Source organism: Perognathus longimembris, chromosome 3 (assembly GCF_023159225.1).
Source record: "Perognathus longimembris pacificus isolate PPM17 chromosome 3, ASM2315922v1, whole genome shotgun sequence".
In the NCBI taxonomy this organism is placed as follows: domain Eukaryota; kingdom Metazoa; phylum Chordata; class Mammalia; order Rodentia; family Heteromyidae; genus Perognathus; species Perognathus longimembris.
This window is the reverse complement of record NC_063163.1, coordinates 64500987-64522340: the sequence shown is the minus strand read 5'-3', so window position 1 is coordinate 64522340 and position 21354 is coordinate 64500987. Positions and strand designations below refer to the sequence as shown.

Sequence of the window (21354 nt, the reverse complement as noted above, 5' to 3'; positions counted from 1 at the left end):
ATTAGAATGACCCCTTCCAACAGTGATTCACACCTATAATCCTAGCTACTCAGGAGGCTGAGAATTGAGGATCATGGATTGAAGCCAATATGGGCAGAAAAATCTGTAAGACTCTTATCTCCAATTAACCACCAAAAATCCAGAAGTGAAGCTGTGGATCAAAAGGTAGAACACCAGCCTTGAATAGAGAGATTTTAGGGACAATGTCCAAAGGCTGAGGTCAAGCCCCACCACTGGCTCAAAAATAAACAATAAACAAACAAACAAAAAACTTGGTCTCTTTCCATAGCAATGCCAGGTGGAAAGATTCTGAGTTGTGGGAAATGCTGGAGTTCTGATACCTGTCACTCAAGAAAGAGGCCAGTGTGAACAAGTAGTACCCTGTGGCTCCAACTACATGGCATTCTAGAAAAGGCCAGAGCATAGGGATGACAAAAGGCCAGTGGGTGCCAGGAGGATTAAGGGGGGGAGCACCCTCGGACTGACAGTACAATGGTGGATGTGTGCGATTGTCTACTGTCCAAACCTGCACAATGCCCAACACCCACAGTGAGCCCTAATGTCACCTATGGACTTGGGTGGCAGGACAGTGGAGGCTCCTCAACCGCAACTGACAAAGGCATGGGATGCTGGGGGAGGCAGGGCATGCACCTGTGGGTACCTGCCCAGGGTAGGTGGTAACTCTGTACTGTAAATTCAAATATGATGTTAAGCTAAATAAAGCAACTCTAGAGATAAGCTTTATTATGCTAAGGGATGCGGTGTACACCTGTCATTACATCCACTGTAGAGACTGAGGGAGGAGTATCACTTGTGACCAGGAGTTCTGGACCAGCCTGGGCACCAATGGTAAGACCTTCTCTCTTTAAAAAATAATAAACGTGGGCTGGGAATATGGCCTAGTGGCAAGAGTGCTCACCTTGTATACATGAAGCCCTGGGTTCGATTCCCCAGCACCACATATATAGAAAATGGCCAGAAGTGGCACTGTGGCTCAAGTGGCAGAGTGCTAGCCTTGAGCAAAAAGAAGCCAGGGACAGTGCTCAGGCCCTGAGTCCAAGCCCAGGACTGGCTAAATAAATAAATAAATAAATAAACGTGGGGCTAGGAATATGACCTAGTGGTAGAGTGCTTGCATAGCATGCATGAAGTCCTGGGTTCAATTCCTCAGCATCACATATAGAAAAAGCCAGAAGTGGTGCTGTGGCTCAAGTGGTAGAGTGCTATACTTGAGCAAAAAGAAATAACAAAAAAACCCAAAACAAAACAAAACAAAAAAAACATGCCAGGTGTTCGTGGCTCATGCCTATAATCCTAGTTCTGAGGATAAAGTTTCAAAGTCAGCCCAGGCAAGAAAGTATGTGAGACTCTTATCTCCCATTAATATCACCAAAAAGCAGGAAGTGGAGCTGTGACTCAGGTGGTAGAGTGCTAACCTCAAGCAAAAGCAGCTCAGGGACAGCACCCAGGGCCTGGGTTCAAGCCCCTGAACTGGCAAAAAAAAAAGAACCTGTTTCCTGCTGTATCTACCTGTCACCTTTCCAAATCTATATGTGTGTGCATAAGCGCATGTGCTAGTGAACTGAGGGCCATATGTTCTTACTTGGGTTGCTTGCCATATAGGCAAGCACTCTACCACTTGAGCCAGTCTGGCATTTTGCTGGTTAATTGAAGGCATTTCACAGACTGAGGCCTCAAACCTTCAAAACGGGATCTTCCAGGTTTCATTCTCCTTAGAATTACCACGTCTGGTACTTCTAAAATAACCAAATGATCCAACAACTAAGCTTCAGGCATCACCTATGAGCTGGCCTTCAAAGTCACACACACACACACACAGACACACAGACACACCTAGAGCACAACAAGGCAACACAATTGTATGTGTCTCTCTGTGTGTGTGTGTATGTGTGTGTGTGTGTGCATGTACATGTGCCAGTAGTGGGACTTGAACTCGGGGCCTGAGCCTCTGTGCCTTAGCTTTTTCCTCTCAATTCTGGTGTTCTACTGCTTGAGTCATGGCTCCACTTCCAGCTTTTATGTAGTTAATTGGACATAATAGTCCTATGGACTTTCCTGCCCAGGCTGGCTTTGAACTGTGATCCTCAGATCTGACCCCTGAGTAGCTAGGATTATAGGCATGAGCCATGGTGCCCATCCATAGGACTGTCTTTAAAGACAGAGCTGAAATATGAAACTGTAACCCCTCTGTACTTCATTTGACAATAAAGAAAAAAAAAAGACAGAGCTCAAACGGGAAGGGAGGCCTGAAAATTTGGCTAAGAGCCTCTACAAGTAGAAATGTGGGCTGGGAAATAGGCAAAAATACATATGAACTATGCCTCACAACCAATCTTGAGCTTTGAATCTGGGTTAGTTTATTTTTATGACAGTTATATCAATATAAAAATGTGGGAAAAAATCTTAGCTAGTCATGAGGCTGAGGTCTGAGGATCCAGGTTCTAAGCCATCCTGCCGGGACAAACCAGATGCTTATCTCCACTTAACCAGTAAAAAGCAGGAAGTGAAGGTATGGCTCAAATGTTAAGAACACCTGCCTTGAAGGGGAAAAAAGTTAAGCAAGAATCAAAGCATGGGATTCAAGCTTCAGTTCAAGCACAGAAAACATGTGGAAAAAGAAGAGAAGGAAAGATAGCATGGATAAAGAACAGAAAATTTATCCCTCAAATTAACGCTCTCTCTGAGTCTATTTTCTGCTTTGTGACTCTATTTTCCAATTTCCCCCAGACCTCCTATTTCAAGACATTTAATTTTTTTTCTGCTAGTCCTTGGGCTTAAACTTGGCTGGAGCTTCTGTTGCTTAAGGCTAGTACTACTTGAGCCACATCTCCATTTCCCGCTTTTTGGTAGTTTATTAGGAGTAAAAGTCTCAGGGACTTTCCTGTCCAGGCTGGCTTTGAACCATGATCCTTAGATCCTGAGTAGGACAGGCATGACCAGTGCACAGACTTCAAGGACTTTTTACAAGAAATGTAATCCTTTGGGCTTGTGTTTGTAAAAGTGCTTGCCCAGTAGGCAAAAGGCCCTTGATTCCATCCCCAGCACAACAAAGAAATGTGATTCTTTAAAACAAATTCAAGGGGCTGGGAATGTGGCTTAGTGGTAGAGTGCTTGCCTACCATGCATGAGGCCCTGGGTTCAATTCCTCAGTACCACATAAATAGAAAAAGCCAGAAGTGGCACTATGGCTCAAGTGGTAGGGTGATAGCCTTGAGCAAAAACCAGAAGCTCAGGGATGGTGCCCAGGCCTTGAATTCAAGCCCCAGGACTGGCCAAAATAATAAATAAAACAAATTCAAGCCTTGCAGTTCAGCACAAGGAAGGTGGTGTGTGTGTGTGTGTGTGTGTGTGTGTGTGTGTGTGTGTGTGTGTGTGTGTGTGTGTGTGTGTGTGTGTGTGTGTGTTTTGGGGAACTCAAGGACCGGGACCGCTGTCCCTTAGCATTTTACTCAAGGCTAGTGCGCTATCACTTGAGTCACAGCTCCACTTCCGGCTTTTTGGTGGTTAACTGGACACAGCGCCCGTGGAATCTGCGGGGGCTGGCTTCGAACCTCGATCCTCAGATCTCTGCCTCCTTGAGTAGCTAGGCTAGGCGTACAAGCGTCGAGCCACCAGCACCCGGCGAGGAAGGACTTCTGAAAGGCAGACATCTCGAGATCCCACAGCCCGTCACCCACCCAACCACCTGCTCGCTGTGATTCTGTAACCCAGAGCAACCAACAAGGACCACTTCTGCGCGCCGCCCTACCTCTCTAGGGTTTTGGGGGAGCCTGAAATTTCTGAGATAAATTTCTGGCACATCCTGCGGGGCTGAGCCAGACAACCGGGGGTGCAGGGGTGGGGGGAGGGATGGCTGGTCCCCAAAGGACAGTTTAGTACCACAGTTCGCCTCAGCGCCCTCCTCGGCTTCCCTCGCCACTCCACCCGACCCAGCCTTCTGGCCGCCCGCTTTCGCCACCTACCTGACAGACTAGGGCTCTCGACTTAGGCTCTCCGTACCTCCATCCTCCCGGGGACTCACCTGGTCACCTAACAGCAGCCGCCGACAGCCTAGCACTCCGGGTTCCCGCCTCGCCACTTTCCCGTCACCCTCCTTGGCCGTAGACCAGCGGAGGGACACGCCCGCGGAAGGACAAGTCTGAAGCCCCGCCCCTGCCGCACCCGCGGGCCGGACCTACTTCCCAAAAAGGACCTCTTGGCCCGGATGGAGAAACAGCTCGTCTGAGAGGTCCGGGGTGCCCCGGATGGAAGCGTGGATTCTGACAAAGCGCTAGGAGGTCGCGCTCCTCGTTGTCTAGCAACTAGGGCTGGCCGCTGCCGCCATTGGCCGAGGCCTGTGGGCGGAGTTCATACCGTAGTTGTAAGCGTGGGGCGGAGCCTCAAGCAGGGGACGGCCCGGGAAGAGGAGATGTAGCCGGTGGTGGGCACTGGAGCCCGGCTCTGTAAGGGAAGGCGAGGGCGGAGCCCTCTGTATGACTGACCCCTAAGTGACCGAGGGTCTGGAGGCGGAACTGGCTTGTCACTTCCCGGTGGAGGCCGGGGGCGGGGCCTGGTCTGGAGGCGGGGCCTGAGTCCGGGGGTGGGCTTGTGAAGCGGCGGCCTAGGGCCCGAGCGCGCGCCGTTGGTTGGGTCTGTGGAGAGGAGGCGTGGTACTAATGACGCCGTTGGTTGGTGCGCGGCTGGAGGGCGTGGCGCTGGCGGCGCCGTTGGTTGGCGGGCGGCGGCGGGCCATGGCCCTGCTGTTGTGCCTGGGAATGGCCGCCGCGCTGGCCCGAGGCTGCCTGCACTGCAACGGCAACTTCTCGGAGAAGTTCTCCTTCTACCGCCACCACGTGAACCTCAAGTCTTGGTGGGTGGGTGACATCCCCGTGTCTGGGGCGCTGCTCACCGAGTGGAGTCAGGACACGATGAAGGAGCTACACTTGGCCATCCCAGCGGAGATCAGTGAGCGCAGAAGCCATCCCCGGGGTCGGCCCTACTCACATACCTCGAGACCCCCCCCCCCCACCCCGCCCTAGGCAGGGCCGCTTACCTGCCCCCACCCCCCACCTCCAACCCCCTTCGCAGCCCGGGAGAAGCTAGACCAAGTAGCGGAAGCCGTGTACCAGAGGTTGGATCAGCTGTACCAGGGGAAAATGTACTTCCCTGGTAAGGAGTGGGGGAATCCAGGCCAAGACCCACCCACGTTGACCACCTCCGAAGCCTGACCTTCCCGCTCTGCTTCTCACATTAGGGTATTTCCCCAATGAGCTGAGAACCATTTTCCGGGACCAAGTGCACCTCATCCAGAATGCCATCATCGAAAGTAAGCAGAAGAAGGCTCAGGGGAGGGGTGATGATGTCCAGGGACGCGAATCCCTCCAGAGCTGAGGATCCCTGGGAACCAGGACTTGGAGCTTTCAGTCACCTGGGGCAGAGGGGTTCTGGGGTCTTTTTCATCACAAGGTCATTAGGGTAAATGTCACCCCCCAGAACTCTTTATTTTTTGGTTTGTTTTTGCCAGTCCATGGCTTGAACTCAGTGTCTGGACATTATTCCTGAGCCTCTTTGTGCTCAAGGCTAGCGCTCTACCACTTGAGCCACAGTACCACTTGTGGCTTTTTCGGAGTAGTTTATTGGAGATAAGTCTCTCACGGACTTTTCTGCCCTTGCTGGCTGTGAACAGCAATCCTGAGTAACTAGGATTACAGGCATGAGCCACCAGCATCTGGCTCTTTTGAACCTCTTCAATTATTCCCTCAAAGGTGCTAAGATCATTGCAATTATTCTCTCAATTCTGGGGGCCATTTCAGGGCCTCTTTCTCCTGGGCTATGGCCACACATGAAACCCATATATGACTCTGCCCCAGGTGGCTGAAGGACAGGCACTGAGTTATCCTTTGCCCCAACAGGCCGCATCGATTGTCAGCGTCATTGTGGTAAGTGGGCCCAGGCTGAGGGGTCCAGCAACGGGGAGTCTAAGTTGGGAGGCTCAGAGGAGCTCTTGGCCAACTCTCCTGTATTATAGGCATCTTCCAGTACCAGACTATCTCCTGCGCCAACTGCACAGACTCACATGTCGTCTGCTTTGGCTACAACTGCGAGTAGGGCTCAGCTGTTAGCCCCTCACCTGTGTGGAGGACCCTACTCTCTGTGGGGTCCCAGGTTCATCACCTCCTGGGTAGGGTGGGGCCTGGGTCTAGGTGGGAGGGTACCCTACCTCCAAGTCCTGTGTCCCCCACAGGTCATCAGCACAGTGGGAATCAGCTGTAAAGGGCCTTCTGAGTTACTTGTGAGTTTTGGGTTTTTGGTTGTCAACAGGCCTAGGCTCAAGGAGGGGAACACTGATCAAAGTTATTATATGACTCCCTAACTCCAAACTCATTTTCATTGCAGAAATAATTGGCACAAGTAAGTCCCTCTCCTCAAATGCAACATCAGTTTTGTCAGAAGCAGTGTGGGTGGGTGAGTACCTTTGGGGGTGAGTATGCAGAGGGTGGCCTCCAGGACCTACAGAGGGGCCACCAGGAGGCAGAATGTCACCTATCTGAGCATGTAAAGAAGGGGGCTGGGACTACCCAGTTCTCAAGTCCCTTGATAGTCTCTTGAGCTCAGTTGGAGGAGATGGGGACAGATCATCCTAGCTAAAGGGTCCCCACAGAGTCTGGTGGCAGAGCCCCAGAAGAGCTACCTAAGGGCCATGGACATAGCTGCAGCCCCAGAATAGAAAATGAGGTTTAACTGGAGCCCTGTCCTATCTTTCAGCCAGAATACCAGTGTGAGGTAAGGCTGGGCCCTCTGCAGGGGAGGAACAGGGAGGGAAAAGGGAAGGAGAGCTGAGTACTCTGGGGTCTTCTGGGTCCATGGGGGTGATGGATGGGTAGACACTATAGGTAGGGCTCTGTGTGCCTGGATGTGCTGGACCTCTGCTGTACAGCCCTGCTCACGTGGTCTTCCTCCTCATCGCTTCACCTGGGACGTGCAGAACCACCCCAGCCTTGTGAGTGATCCTGAAGGGAGGCTGGAGGGAGGCTGGAGGGAAGCAGTGGACTTTGGAGGTGGGAATGTCCTAAAACAGAAATCCAAACCCAACAGCGGACTTTCCACAAAGCACTCCTATGTCCTACTGCAGCCCATCATGTGTATATATCAGGGACAGTGGGTGGACCCTCCTGTTACTCTTTTGGGGACCCAAGAACAGGCTGAGAGGAGGCACAGGGCTCCCAGCAGAGATCAAGGAGGGAGGCAACAGCAGGCAAGGAAGGACTGAGGGCACCTTGTCCCGCACAGCCTGACATCCCCAAGCTTCACTTGTCTGGAGCCCCAGCATCTGGCCAACCTGACTTTGGAAAATGTCTCCGAGTGTTTGACCCAGCACTGACAAGGCCCTGCATCAGGCCACAACAGGGGCCAGGATTCAGCTCAGGCTGGACTGGGAACAAGCTGGCTGCCATATTGAATTTCCCCCTCTTAACTCCTGTGGAGCTCAGCCTGGGCTGGGGTTGTGGGAGGGAGATGGGTTTATGTATTGATAGCATTGGCCCCAGGCAGGGCCACAGAACATTTTGATGGGACCATTAAAGCGTCCTAACACTTCTTATTGAAGACCAGTTTTTTCCCCTCCTTGTGCCAGTACTGAGGCTTGAACTCAGGACATTGGACCCTGTCCCTTAGCTTTTTCATTCAAGGCTAGGCACTCTACCACTTGACTTACAGCCCCACTTCTGGCTTTTTGAGTTAATTGTAAGTAATTGTCCCACAGATACTTCTGCCTGGGCTGGCTTTGAACTGTGATCCCCACCAGATCTCAACCTCCTGAGTAGCTAGGATTATGGGCGTGAGCCACTCATGTATGACTGAAGACCAGTTTTTATTGGTCTGGAAGGAGAAGCTGGGAGGCCTAAAGGTCCTCACCTGACTACAGTAGGTAGGCTCAGGCCTCCGACCCACAGACAGGACTAGATGAAGCCCAGCTAGTCCTCCTACTTAGAGCCCCAGGACCATGACACACCTGAGAACGTGTGGGTTTTTTGGGGGGTGGGGTGGGGGGAGTGAGTTCTTTCAATGACACAATGACTGTTGGGTGAAAGCCAGGCTAGTTTTAGTGCATTTTTGTTCTTGTCATTAAGTGGGATGCTCTGTGGATCCTGCCATGTGATATGCCTGGCAGTGCATGAGCAGAGCTAGCTGCCTGGGCTGGGTACTTGCTGGCACAGGAAAGAAAGGCAAGGGCTTATTGATACCCTTGTGTAGGAGCAATACACAGAAAACCTCTTAATTCCCTTCAGGGTAGATACACAGACTGGGATGTGAGAGCCACATAAAATGGGCTAACAGGCTGGGCACCAGTGGCTCATGCTTGTAATCATAGCTACTCAGGAGGCTGAGACCTGAGGGACCGTGGTTCAAAGTCATCCTGGGCAAGAAAGTCTGTGAGATTCTTTTTTTTTTTGCCAGTCCTTGGCCTTGAACTCAGAGCACTGTCCCTGGCTTCCTTTTTTTGCTCAAGGGTAGCACTCTACCACTTGTGCCACAGCGCCCTTCTGGCCATTTTTTTTTTTTTTTTTTTTTTTTTTTTTTTGCCAGTCCTGGGCCTTGGACTCGGCCTAAGCACCATCCCTGGCTTCCCGCTCAAGGCTAGCACTCTGCCACCTGAGCCACAGCGCCCCTTCTGGCCGTTTTCCATATATGTGGTGCTGGGGAATCAACGGAGAGCCTCATGTGTAGGAGGCAAGCACTCTTGCCACTAGGCCATATTCCCAGCCCATGGCCATTTTTTATATGTGGTGCTGAGGAATCAAACCCAGGGCTTCATGTATACGATGCAAGCACTCTTGCCACTAGGCCATATTCCCAGCCCTGTGAGATTCTTATCTCCAATTAAGCCACCAGAAAACTGAAATGGAGCTGTAGCACCAAGGCCCAGAGTTCAAGCCCCATGACAGACAGAAAAAAACAAGGGGTGGGGGAGGCTAACAATGGGGATGCTGAGAATAGTGATGAGCGTGGATCCTACCCCACGTGGCTGGTCACCAACTACACCATGGAACTGTTATCAATGCTCATATCGCAGCAAGGGCTGCTTTAGATACTGAGAATGGAAAAAAGCTGCTGGGTAACCTTTTGGGACAACTTTATGTCTGAGAAGGGGCACTAGTGCACAATAAGGTAGAGCAGCCCTAAAACCCTAGGATCAGCCATGGCAGCATCTGGGTATCAAGTTTGACTTGACATTTCTTTTCCTCTGGGCATGACTTCCATTGTCCCTTGTCTACACAACAGCAACAAGGCCAGCAGAAGTGTGGCTAGTTAACATAGAGGCAAGGCTAGTCACTCTCCTGCTGTCCTTTTTAGCTCGACTCCTCTCTCCTCACTGCCACACAGCAATGGGCTTCCAGGGCAGGGAGGATGGTAATGTGTACAGGTGGGGTTGGGCTCACCTACCCATGTACTTACTACCTAAGCCCCAGGAGCCTGTATGGCAAGTGGGGAAACTAGTCTTGGTGCTGACACAAACGGTTGAGGGTGCCCACAGATACTAGGAGGATAGGTACCACGTAAATGTCTGCTTCGCAATTTTATTGATCATCTTGACACAAAATCATTACAGCAGCGTGATATGTCTTTATATGGGAATGTCGATAGCAAATAAATTGTTATGTAACACATCATACAATCTCAAAGTTCTAGAATCACGGCACGGGATTCTATAATAGATTACGCTACATGCTACGGTGACTGTTTCATCAAAGGACAGTTAAAATGTCATGGAGAACCGTCACCTGAGGGAGGTACAGCATGTGACCAGGCTGCCTGGCTATGCAGAGGAGCCATCCAGAGTCCCCATACTGCCTAAAGCTGCTCTGCCCAGGAGGCGGCCTTCCAGGGGACCTGGCCCGAGGGCAGCCCAATCAACTGAGCAGGCAGTAAAGGGTAGCCAGGGCACATGTCCTCCACTATGAGGCACCCAGACATGGAGCTCCCAGGTTCCACCAGGGCCCTCAGACAGCCATGGGTACAGGGATAAGCCTTGTGGTGTGTGGTGACAAGCAGATGGTCATGAAACTATGTCACTGCCACCACCACTCACCCCCAAGGAGACCAGATTCTGTTTCAACAAGAAAAAGGCCAGCCACATGGTATCAATGGTTCTGCCCATGGCCTGACCTGTGGTTTCAGTGCCTGGCTGTCAGCTCACCAGCACAGGGAGACAGCAGGCAGTGGAGACAGGACCATTTTCTCCTTGAGAATTTTGCAGAGTGAAGCTTGGTGATGGCCAGCTGTTCATCTCCCCAGAGCCAGTCAGGATATTTGGGGACAAAAACAGCCCTCAAGGCTTCCCTAGGTACAGGACACATGAAGGCAGGGCCATGTCAGCTCCACCCTTCCCACTGAACAGGCTTTACCAGGGTGTCCACCAGCACTGACCCAGGAAGTCCCATCACCTGGTCAGAGGCCTGTGGCCACATTAAAGGAGCTCAGCCCCCAGTATAGGGGGGCAAGCAGAGCCAAGGAACCCCTTGGTGGTCTGGGGACTGGGATAGGACTTCTTGCCAAAGGGACATAGAGTCAAAAAAGGGTAATAAATCAATGCAACATAGGATCTCAGAAGTCATACAGTGGACAGTGAAATTAATGCTTGGGTGTGAGGACAGTACACCACAAGAGAGGCAAGACGTCAGATCTGGTGTCCATTGGCTGGGTGTCCTCCACAGGCTGGGCTCCAGGCAGTGCTCAGCACTGGGCTAGTGTGGCCTTCATCTCCTCTAGCAGGCTGCTGAGCAGTGTCGCATCACTGCACTTCCCGTCCACCGACACGGAGTTCTCACCCTGAGAGGAGAAAGCTATGAGGAGACACTGCCTCTCTGTGTGGGAGGGATCAGAGGACTAGGCTAGTGCTCTACTACTTAAGCCACATCTCTACTTTTGGCTTTTTGGTGGTTAACTGGAGTCTCATGGGCTTTTCTGCCTACGTGGGTTTCAAACTACATATCCTCAGATCTCAGCCTCCTGAGGATTACAGGGATGAGCCTCCAACACCCAGCAAAGCCCCTACCCTCAAGCAGGGAACCTCTCAAGAAGGAGGCCCCAGACAGGTATGTGGGGAAAATATCACTCTTCATTGTCTGTTGGCCTCGGAAAAGCCAGACAGCTCCCTGACACAGTACTGGGGCCATGTCCTATACTCACCTTCTTTACCAGGAGGCAGACATGGTGGCCCTGAATGGACTGGCTGTACATGGAGGCGCAGGAGTCCACTCGCTCCACAACTGTAACACAGCACCAGATGAGGTCCACTTACCTGCCTGCATGTACAAGGCCCCTCCCAGGAGGTGCCTCAGCCATGGTTCTAAGGAACCAAGCAGAGCAGTAGGTGGTAAGGACAGGAGGCACAGCCTCCTGTCAAGTTCCCTGGGGTTCAGGATTGAACACACATGAGCTGTTCTGGGCCAGTGTGGGGCCTGCAGTACAGGTGGGGCCCCATGAGGAAAAACACGTGGGTAAATGCTACACTCTGAAACATTTGTGTCACATCCTTACCTGAAAAATGGTGGTGAAAGCAGATCTTTGCCAGAAGGTTGTGGAAGGACATACTAATGCCATCGACTTTGATTGAGTTCATGCACAGGTCCCCAGATTCCAGCAACTTGGCAAAGGCATCACTGTGGGAAGGACACAGGCAAGATAACAGGTGGGTGGCCTGGGCACTGGGGCTCCAGCAAGATGTAGATAACTCCCCAGCACAGCTGGCATCCTTGCTATACCTGAGGCCTGGGAGGTCTCCAGGGTGAGGAAGATGTTCTAGCTGAGCTGTGTCCTCTCCTAGAGAGAACCACATGCTCAGTGCTGGCACCCAATGACTGACAACTCAAGGTTTGACTGTGTGGAAAAAGGGCATTTAGGGCAAAAGTGGGCCATTGGGGTAGGGCCTGTTCCAATCTGACTGGTGCCCTAATAAGATGAGATCAAGACACACATGTAGTGGGCTGGGAATGGGGCTTAGTAGTAGTGATTGCCATGGGTTGGAGTAATGAAGCCCTGGGTTTGATTCCTCAGCATCACATAAATACAAAAAGTCGGGAAGTAGTGCTGTGGTTCAAGTGGTAGTATGCTAGCCTTGAGTACAGAGAGACTCAGGGACAGTGCTCAGGCCCTGAGTTCAAGCCCCAGGACTGACAAAAGACACGCATGTACCTAAAAACAGTAACATGACATGAAAGTAAAAGGGAAACACTAGGGAGTAACCAATAGGAGAGGGGAAAAGGGAAGAGTGATGGGGGTGATATTTTCATGTATACTGAAAACAGCATACATACTGTAAAGACTTTTGTAAAAAGTTAAGACAAAAAATGGGAGAAAGGTATATGATGAGTATTAATAGGAGTATATTTGAATTTATATGATTATATGCATGCATGACAATAACAGTAAAAGCCAGCCCCGGAAGACAAATCCATGAGATTCATCTTTCAGTAAACCAGCAAAAAAACAGAATTGGGAGGTATTCCTTAATCTATGGTAGAGTGTTAGCTGTAACTGAAAAAGGCAAGTGAAAGACCCTGAATTCAAGCCCCAATACACACAGACACAGATACAACACCCCCCCTCCTTACAATGAATCACCTTTGTATAAATACTAATAAAAATATTTTTAAAAGACACACAAGACAGGTGTGGTGACCATGACTCAGAATTGGAGAGACTGAAGTAGGGATCAGCTTTTGAGGGCCAACTGAGACACATAGCAAGAGCCAAGAAGGGCAATCTCAGAAGGAAGCAGCCCTGGGACCCCAGCCTCCAGGACTGGGGGAAGATGAGTACAGTCTTAAGTCTCAGCTCTGTGGTGCCTGAGGACAGTCCTAGCAGATTCCCAGGGCTTTTGCCCTTGTGCTTGCCACACAGGAGGGCCAAGAAACAGCTTGGATTAACCATGGGGGCTGCACACACCTACAGCATGAATTAACCATGGGGGCTGCACACACCTATAGCACGGTGTGGTGATCAGGTAGGAGCTGCAGCTGAAGAGCAGCCTGAAGTCCAGCTTCTCGTGGGTGGCCCCGCTGTCATCCTGCTCGGAGGGAAGGCAGCAGCTGAGTGGAGAGCCAGGGGCTCCCCAGGCAGGTGCTCTCTTCTCCTGGGTATGCCCAACACCCACTGGGTCAGGGCGAAGGAGACACAGAGCTGGTGGGGCTCTGGGTGCTGCCAGCCTGCAGAGGACATGCCAACAGGAGTCCCTTGAGAGCAGGGTTCACAGCATATACCTTAGCGATGAAGGACAGTGTGCCCTTGAGCTTCTGGGCCATGACGATGCTTTGAATGGTGAACACAAACTGGGCTTCGTTTGAGACGCCTGGTGGGGATGAGAGATAGTGGGCCTGAGACCTTGTGGGGCTCAGCTGGGGCCCCTAGGGTTTGTCCCTAGCAATGGCTCTAGAGTTTCTTTGGGTTGGAAAGCTGAGAAGTACCATGGATATGGGGGCAGAAACAAAAGGAACAAAGAACTACCAGTGTCCTCAAATCTGGCCTAGACCAGTCCTGGCCCCACATCACAGGTAACAACCTTAGTTACTGGACAAGGGAAGTCTAGGGGACTCCATAGTAACCTGTTCAAGTCACAGTGCTCCAGATATTCAGGGACCTCAGGGTCTGTGGCCTCCAATGGCCCCTAAGAGTCAGGATCTGCTTATGTAGGGACAGAAAGGATGAGGGAGGCAAGCAATAGGAGGTAGCTCCTCAGAAATTACTGGTCTCAGGCTGGGCACTGGTGGCTTACGCCTATAATCCTAGCTACTCAGGAGGCTGAGATCTAAAGGTCACTGTTCAAAGTCAGCCAGAGCAGGACAGTTTGTGAAACTCTTATTTCCAATAAATTATTCAGAAAAGGCTGGAAGTGGTGCTGTGCGGCTCAAGTGGTAGGGCACTAGCCTTGAGCTCAGAGAGGCTCAGGGACAGAGCCCAGGCCCCAAGTCCAAGCTCCAGGACTGGGGATGGGTAAACAAAAAAGAAACCACTGGCCTCTTTCAGCTTATTATGCTAGGACAGGCCACACAAGGGGCAGGGGGGCTCACCCGGGGGCAGCTGGAAAGGCACTGGGACACCATCATGGACTGAGGAGCCCTCTGGCCGGGCCATCTTGGTGTTGAGCGAGTCCAGCACGTTAAGCTCCATGTTCTTCAGGAAGCTGCTGCTCTGGTTCTCCAGGATGATGGACACAGTGACCTGGCTGTCCTTCTGCAGGCTAGCCTGGATGTCATACGTCTGCACGGAGCAAGGCCGGGGTGAAGGGAGGGTGTGAACCCCAGGGACAGGCCAAGGGGTGTGAACTCATCACCAGGACCATGACAACTGCTCCTGTGCCAACTAAAAGCAATCTGCATTTGACACCTGTGAAAGCTCCCTGCCTATCCTACCTATCTTGGATGGAGCTATGCAGAGGTCTGGCTGCAGCCTTAACTCGTTTTATTTTTGGCTGTACTAGGGATTGAACCCAAGATCTTCCACATGCTAATGAGCAAGCACTCTAGCTATACTCATAGCCCTTAATTGAAATTTTGTGGCAGGGCCTCATTACATAATCCAAGATGGCCTGAAACTCAAGATCCTCCTCTGCCTGTCTCCCAAATGTTGGGATAATAGGCCAACACAGGCATTCTCACTTAGCTTTCTCACCTTTTGTTAAGGAAAAAAACAAAGAAAAGGCCTTGGTGACTCCCAAGCATCTGTGCTGCCTGTACTGTCACAAAATCAGAAGCACAGGGCTGGGAATGTGGCTTAGCAGTAGAGTGCTTGCCTAGCATGCATGAAGCCCTGGGTTCCATTTCTCAGTACCACATAAACAGAAAAAGTCAGAAGTGGCACTATGGCTCAAGTGGTAGAGTGCTTACCTTGAGCAAAAAGAAGCCAGGGGCAGTTCAAGCCCCAGGACTGGCAGAAAGAAAAAAAAAAATCAGAAGCACAATGAAGGCCTGGACTCTCCTAGGGATACCTCCACTGAGAACAGGGCCCGGCATGTGTGTGGATATGCCTCAGCCGATGGTGGGAGCCTCTGATGTCCCTGGTAGTTGCTGCAGCCCTTTGCTTCCCTTGTTCCCTACAGCCCTTTGCTTCAACAGAAAACAGCCCCACCATGCAGGAACATACCCGTCACTCACCATCTTAATGTATGAATTCTCAGCAAGGAGGCAGTAACTGGACATGGGCTGAAGAAGGAGAAATGTGTCAGGTGTGGGTGATAGGGACTTCAGGGACGTGGCACTACAGTGCCCAGGTATAACATGCCCCATAGGAGCAAGTGGCACCACACAGTGCCAAGCACTCAAGGTGCTGAACTCTAGGCTCCCAGGCCCATAGATCACAACACAAGGTCTGCCCTCAGCAATCCCCTAGGGTCCCACTGTTGGCCTTGCAAGAGGATGAGTTCCCAGAATCTGCAGCACTCTCCCCAAATCAAATCAAAGACCCAAAGGGCTGCATGAGCAGTAGCCCTGGTGCAGGAGGCTGGAAGAAGTGTCCTCACTGGAATAGGCTCTTCCTCAGCTGCACCATTCTCCACGGGCTCCACAGCTGCTGCCTCCTGCTCAGGCTGCTTCTTCTTGGTCTTCTTGTCTTTGGATTTCTCCTCCTTCTCCTTCTTATGCTTCTTCTTCTTGTGCCTGGAGGATTTCTGTAACAGGGAAAATTGGGAGCACACACTAGAGCCTCACACTGCAGCATCACAGGCATGAACAAGAGGCTGTGACAAATGCTACTTAGAGAGACCTTATAGATATCTCCCCCTCCCCCCCCTTTTTTTTTTGCCAGTCCTGGGGTTTGGACTCAGGTCAGGGCCTGAGTGCTGTCCCTGGCCACCTCTTGCTCAAGGCTGGCACTCTGCCACTTGAGCCACAGGTCCACTTCTGGCTTTTTCTATATGTGTGGTGCTGAGGAATTGAACACAGGGCTTCATGTATACAAGGCAAGCACTCTTGCCACTAAGCCATATTTCTAGTCCCCTTAAAGATATCTCTAAACCAGAGAACCAGACAGGAAAGGCCCCTAGGCACATGGCTCTAGCACATGTCCAGAACAGGAAAATCCAGAGACAGGGAGTAGATTTGTGGGTCACAAGGGCCGAGAAAATTGCAATGGGGACAGAGCTTCTTTTAGGCTGATGGTGTGTTCCAGACCTTCATAGGTCCTATGCAATGAGATTGTACTTAAAATACTAAATTATACACTTTATAAAGTTGAAGTTTAAAAACTATAAACAAAACCCTCAATTTTCTTTAAACACCAAAATACTGAAAACAACAGTGACTACCCTCCCCATGTGAGTGCCTGGCAAGGTTGTACTTGTCTACAGGATTTAGGATGCAATCTTGTCCTATCCCCATGTGGGTAGGGCCTGGCTCATGTGGCCACAGGCTTTAAGGATGACTTCACATTTACCTGAGGCCTCCCCATAACCTCTGGGGTGGATGCAGATCCACCCGATATGACCCAGTCACCCACTTGTGATGCCTCACCCGCTCCTGGTCACGTTCCACATCCTCATCCTCATCTTCTGGTTCCTCCCTCTTGGATCCCTCACCCTCGTCCTTGGGGGTGGTGACAGCGTGCACACCAAGCTCTTCCTGCAGGGAGCCAGGAAAGGAAAGCTGGGGACCCAAGGAGATCCTAGGCTGCTCAGAGAGCTCATGACTTAAGATACAAGGAAAAGGTATTTGGGTGGCCTCTCTGCGAATCCTACTCCCATCTGAGATACCCTCCACCTCCAAATGACCCAGAGACTGTAGAAAGTGACCCTGCCCAAGTGCTGGCCATGGGTAGGAAGGCACAGGGCATGACGGAGGACCATATGTACTAGGCTTTAGGCATTGTCTGTTGCTAATACTTCACCTAGCTCCAGCTTGTACCCAGGGCGAGTAGAGAACAGCATTCCCCCCACCTGCACAAAGTGCCCAGTTGAGAGCTCTGAAGACATATTGGGGCTGGCACAGGCCACCTATCAGGTGCTTACCGTGGATGGTTCAGGGACAGAAGTGGCAGGTGGTGGAGTGGTAGACAGCCAGAAGTCTAAGTCCTCACCCTGCAGCCACAGAAACTGACTTTTAGTCAAAGCAGAAAGGGTCTGTCCAATGGGGGAGGTGGACATGGGGCATGGTTGCCTACTGGCTCCCTCACTCCTTTCTGTGCCAGTTCTGGGCCTACTGTTCCTAAGCCTTTTTGCTCAAGGCTAGTACTTGACCCACTGCTTCACCTTTTTGGTGGTTAGTTGGAGGTAAGAGTCTTACAGACTTTCCTACCTGAGTTGGCTCTGAAGTGCAATCCTCAGATCTCAGCCTCTTAAGTATCTAGGATTACAGGTGTGAGCAACTGGTGTCTGGCTATGGCTTCCCCATCAGGCCCAGAACTGACTGCTCTACATAACCTCTGAACTAAGGGGCAGGGACAACATCCAGCTCTGGCTACTGTACTAAAGGGACATCCACAAATCTTCCACCCACCAAATGCCAGCAACAGCCAAAATATGGCTGTGAGGGACTGATGTAGGCGTGTGTCATTTAAGAAGTTCCTTAAAAAAAAACAAAAAAAAAAACACCTTTCTGGATGAAGCTGTGAGTAGGTGGTAGAGCCTTGTGGCTAGTGTTGAGGCCCTATGTTAAAACTTTGAAACCCTCCCCCAAAAGTTTCTCATATGAGGTGCAGATCAGTGGTGAACAATCAATTGCCTAGCATGCACAAGGCTCTTCTGGGATTCATCTCCAGCACAAAAAACAAACAAACAAAATCATGCATATTTGTAGAGGCAAAAGCCTATAACCCCAGCAGTCAGGAGGCTAAGAGGCAGAATCCTGAGTTTGAGGCCAGACTGGGTTACAGAAGAAGATTCTGTTTCAAAACAAAAATAAATCCCAAAACAAAATACAACAAAAAAAGCAAATTTAAATTTTTTCCTTTGGAAAAAAAAATCTTCATTTGAACATGGAGGACACTGCCCTGGAGCTCCTCTGGGAGACTCAGGGGGAGGTAGGTTTTTCCCCAATTAGAAACCACAGAGGCTCCCTTTCTTACCTACCAGTCTTGCTCCCCACCCCCGATTCTGTGAGACCCTAGGGTGTTTGCTGGGGTCCTGCTCTGGGTCTTTACCCAGAGTCACCAAGGGACCACTCTATTAACAGTATTAGCTGTACTGGTTGTTTAAGAGTAACGGGAGGCTGAGGGCCATATCCTGGGCATAGCAAACCTTCTTCTCCTTCTCTTTTTTCTTTTCTTTGTCTCTTTCTTTCTCTTTGTGTTTCTTCTCTTTCTTCTTGGGTTTCTTGCTCTTCTTTTCTGCCACAAGAACATCTTCTTTTTCTGGGGACTTTGAGGTCTCAGTGTCTCTGTGTTTCTGGATAGGCAGCTTCTCACTATCAGCTAAGGGCCTTGGGAGTGGAAAGAAACCTGGGGTCACCATGCACAGCCTCAGCCCTGTCAGGACTGCATGACCCTTTGTGCATTTACAAAGCTCCTATGTGCTCCCAGGAGATAAAAGGTCATAGAAACTCAGAACACGCCTCTCTCTCCTAGCCCGAGTGTCCCCTGAAAACTTAGGCATAGCCCAAAGTTGATCATGGCCTATGAGGGCGTTTCTGCTTGAGCCTCTGATGGTCATTCATATGTTTCTTATTCCAGGCCTACGAATTCCTCACTACCCCTGGAGTAAAGACCTGAGTTCTCCATTGGCATAAGGCCATTGACCACCCATCATGTCCAAATGCAGCCCATTCCAGCAAATAGCCCATCTGTCTGTGGCTTCTGTAGGACACCAGAATGCCTGCCCACCTTTCACTTACTTATCCAGATCAATGTCCAGAGCCCTGTAGGGATCGTTGGGGTCTTTGTCGTCCTCATCACTGGGCAGAGCATTCTGAGGGGACAGAGGAACTTAGGGTCCAGTTAACCAGCAACCATCAGGTCATAGAGAAATCTCTGGTTTCCCTCCATCAAATGACAGAACTTCCTGGGTGGTCAATACATGGCTTTGCCTGGGAGGATGTCACTGAGTGTCACACATGTCAAGAATGATGGATTAGGGGCTGGGAATATGGCCTAGTGGCAAGAGAGCTTGCCTTGTATACATGAAGCCCTGGGTTCGATTCCCTAGCACCACATATATAGAAAATGGCCAGAAGTGGCGCTGTGGCTCAAGTGGCAGAGTGCTAGCCTTGAGCAAAAAGAAGCCAGGGACAGGGGCTGGGGATATGGCCTAGTGGCAAGAGAGCTTGCCTCGTATACATGAGGCCCTGGGTTCGATTCCCCAGCACCACATATACAGAAAACGGCCAGAAGTGGCGCTGTGGCTCAAGTGGCAGAGTGCTAGCCTTGAGCAAAAGGAAGCCAGGGACAGTGCTCAGGCCCTGAGTCCAAGGCCCAGGACTGGCCAAAAAAAAAAAAAAAAAAAAAAAAAAGAAGCCAGGGACAGTGCTCAAGGCCCTGAGTCCAAGCTCCAGGACTGGAAAAAAAAAAAAAAAAGAATGCTGTATTAGACTGTTCACAGTGAGCTAGCTCCTATTTTTTTCTGCTCTGTGAGATGCCAGGACAGACCTGCTCACTGGCAAGGGAAGATAGCAAGACTCAAATGCCCCTATCCACTGGGACAATGTAAATAATAAGCCCATTGACATTAGGGCCCAAAGCCCCACCCAGGGATGTAGGAACCCCTCCCCCACATAACCAGGTTGCAGGGCTAACCTCAGGCATCTCCTCAGTGACAATGTCCACCTGCTGGGCAGGGGCAATGTCCTCATCACTCTCGGTGGGCAATGAACTATGACGGCGGTGCTTGCCCTTCTTCTCCTTCTCTTTCTTCTTCCTCTTCTTTTTGTCCTTTTCCAACCTCTGCCGGTGCCTGCGCTCCTCCTCCAACTTCACATACTGGTCTGACATGGGCATTCCTGTGGGGCAGGATGCTCAACCACAGCCTACAAGCAAGCCCTCACAGGCAGCCCCAACAATGCACAGGGAACTGGTTTGCGTGCATACCAGGAGAGATACAGCCTATGTGCCATATACCACCTGAAGCCAGCAGGTACTTACTTACCTGGAACTTTCAGAGGTACAGAGAGGTCAATCTGCACCACGGGAATGTGTTCCACACCTGGAGCATCTTGGTACCGCTAGAAGAGCAATTCCAGGGCAATATAACACCCGGAGGGGCTGTGTACACACAGGGGACAAGCCTTGGGGACATGGCTGCACCAGCATGAGCATAGCCCCTGATGTCCAGGGGAGTAAAGATCTGGCTCCCTGCTCATGGACCAAATGAGCACAGCTCATCTCTGTGTCAAGTTTTGTAAAGACAGGGAAATTCTGTCACTGGAATGAAATGACACAAAATGACTGCAGAAAGACAAGGAAAACTACTTGAATAACTTTTTTTTTTTGGTCAAAGTAACACTGGCTTAACACCACAGCAAGGAAGCCTCCTTTGGTTCATCACAGTTACCTGTGATTCCTAACCATACACCATGATCTGTCCTTAAAGCTGAAAACTCCAGGTACCTGATGGGCTAGAAAGTGCTGAATGGCTAGGACTAGCCTGTGTGAGACCAGTGCTGTTTGGGCAGCTGGGGGGATGTTGTGCCTGATAGCAAGGGGTGGCATCCTTGGGCCCAGACCTAGGACATTTTAGCAGTGTGGAAGTCCCCCAATTGGGGGCTCTCTCTCTAGGTGGAGGCACCATCTCAGCTTGGATCTAGTGTGGCACAAGAAGTCATGTACTGAACTAATGGCTCCCATCAGCAATGCCAAAGCTATGTGGTCTTCCTGCTGAGTGGATCCATGAGGACAGTATGTCAGTCTTCCTTGGATGGGCACAGTAAGCATGCTGCTAGGATCAGGAGAGGCTAGATGGTACTAGCCCAAGGACGAGAGGAGACTATCTCACCTTCTGTGGAGATGGAGAGCTCTTGATGTAGAAAGGGTTGTTGGCTTGCTCCAACTTCCGGGCCTCTCGACGCTACAAGGATAGGACCTGATGTGAACCCATGTGGAACAATATGGGATGCCCAGGCCACATCCAACAGCTCCCCAAGACCCAGGTGGGGAGGATGGGGTCTGGTTATTTTACTGCTGGGCTTCTACTAACAAGGAAAACAAGACCCACATGGGGAAGAGCAGGTGTCAAGTGACAGAAGTGCTGATGCTGGTGGCTCACTCCTCTAATCCTAGCTACTCAGGAGACTGAGCTCTGAGGATCATGGTTCAAAGCTGTCAGGGCAGAAAAGCCCATAAGACTGTTATTTCCAATTAACCACCAGAAAACTGGAAGTGGAGCTTTGGCTCAAAATGATAGTGTGCTAGCCTGAATCAGAAGAGCTCAGGGACAGC

General features: G+C 50.8%; 3 protein-coding genes across 9 annotated transcripts in view; 1 reads left to right on the top strand and 2 right to left on the bottom strand.

Annotated features, from left to right (window-relative positions):
- Window positions 1-4179, bottom strand: part of Mob3a (MOB kinase activator 3A) — a 30134-nt gene extending 25955 nt beyond the window's left edge. Inside the window, exon 1 of one of the 3 annotated variants that reach the window (XM_048341711.1) lies at window positions 4051-4179. The gene's annotated coding sequence lies outside the window, so the exon portion shown is untranslated. Of the gene's footprint in view, window positions 1-3983; window positions 4021-4042 lie in introns of those variants that run through there. The other 2 variants (XM_048341712.1, XM_048341713.1) reach the window with 2 other exon arrangements.
- Window positions 4180-4661: 482 nt separating this feature from the next.
- Izumo4 (IZUMO family member 4) lies at window positions 4662-7666 on the top strand. 4 transcript variants are annotated; one of them, XM_048341710.1, is made up of 10 exons: window positions 4662-4965; window positions 5089-5169; window positions 5255-5326; window positions 5913-5939; window positions 6029-6104; window positions 6245-6292; window positions 6397-6411; window positions 6766-6783; window positions 6986-7000; window positions 7291-7504. In XM_048341710.1, exons 1-10 carry the CDS (start codon window positions 4677-4679, stop codon window positions 7379-7381), a joined length of 732 nt encoding a protein of 243 aa, XP_048197667.1. In that variant the 5' UTR covers window positions 4662-4676; the 3' UTR covers window positions 7382-7504. The 4 variants fall into 4 exon arrangements, with proteins under 4 accessions (XP_048197667.1, XP_048197666.1, XP_048197665.1 ...); XM_048341709.1 differs by having other exon boundaries at window positions 6938-7000; XM_048341708.1 differs by lacking the exons at window positions 6029-6104; window positions 6245-6292 and having other exon boundaries at window positions 6770-6783; window positions 7291-7663.
- A 1898-nt stretch (window positions 7667-9564) lies between these two features.
- The window catches only part of Ap3d1 (adaptor related protein complex 3 subunit delta 1), a 48769-nt gene continuing 36979 nt past the window's right edge, over window positions 9565-21354 (bottom strand). Inside the window, exons 18-32 of one of the 2 annotated variants that reach the window (XM_048341705.1) lie at window positions 20912-20983; window positions 20066-20141; window positions 19717-19919; window positions 18819-18892; window positions 18227-18407; window positions 17000-17068; window positions 16506-16637; window positions 15518-15664; window positions 15153-15200; window positions 14070-14259; window positions 13263-13351; window positions 12984-13069; window positions 11542-11663; window positions 11191-11270; window positions 9565-10830 (exon numbers count right to left, since the gene is read on the bottom strand). In XM_048341705.1, the coding sequence (XP_048197662.1) occupies window positions 10735-10830; window positions 11191-11270; window positions 11542-11663; window positions 12984-13069; window positions 13263-13351; window positions 14070-14259; window positions 15153-15200; window positions 15518-15664; window positions 16506-16637; window positions 17000-17068; window positions 18227-18407; window positions 18819-18892; window positions 19717-19919; window positions 20066-20141; window positions 20912-20983 (1665 nt within the window). In that variant the 3' untranslated portion in view covers window positions 9565-10734. The remainder of the gene's footprint in view (window positions 10831-11190; window positions 11271-11541; window positions 11664-12983; window positions 13070-13262; window positions 13352-14069; window positions 14260-15152; window positions 15201-15517; window positions 15665-16505; window positions 16638-16999; window positions 17069-18226; window positions 18408-18818; window positions 18893-19716; window positions 19920-20065; window positions 20142-20911; window positions 20984-21354) is intronic. The other variant, XM_048341706.1, reaches the window with a different exon arrangement.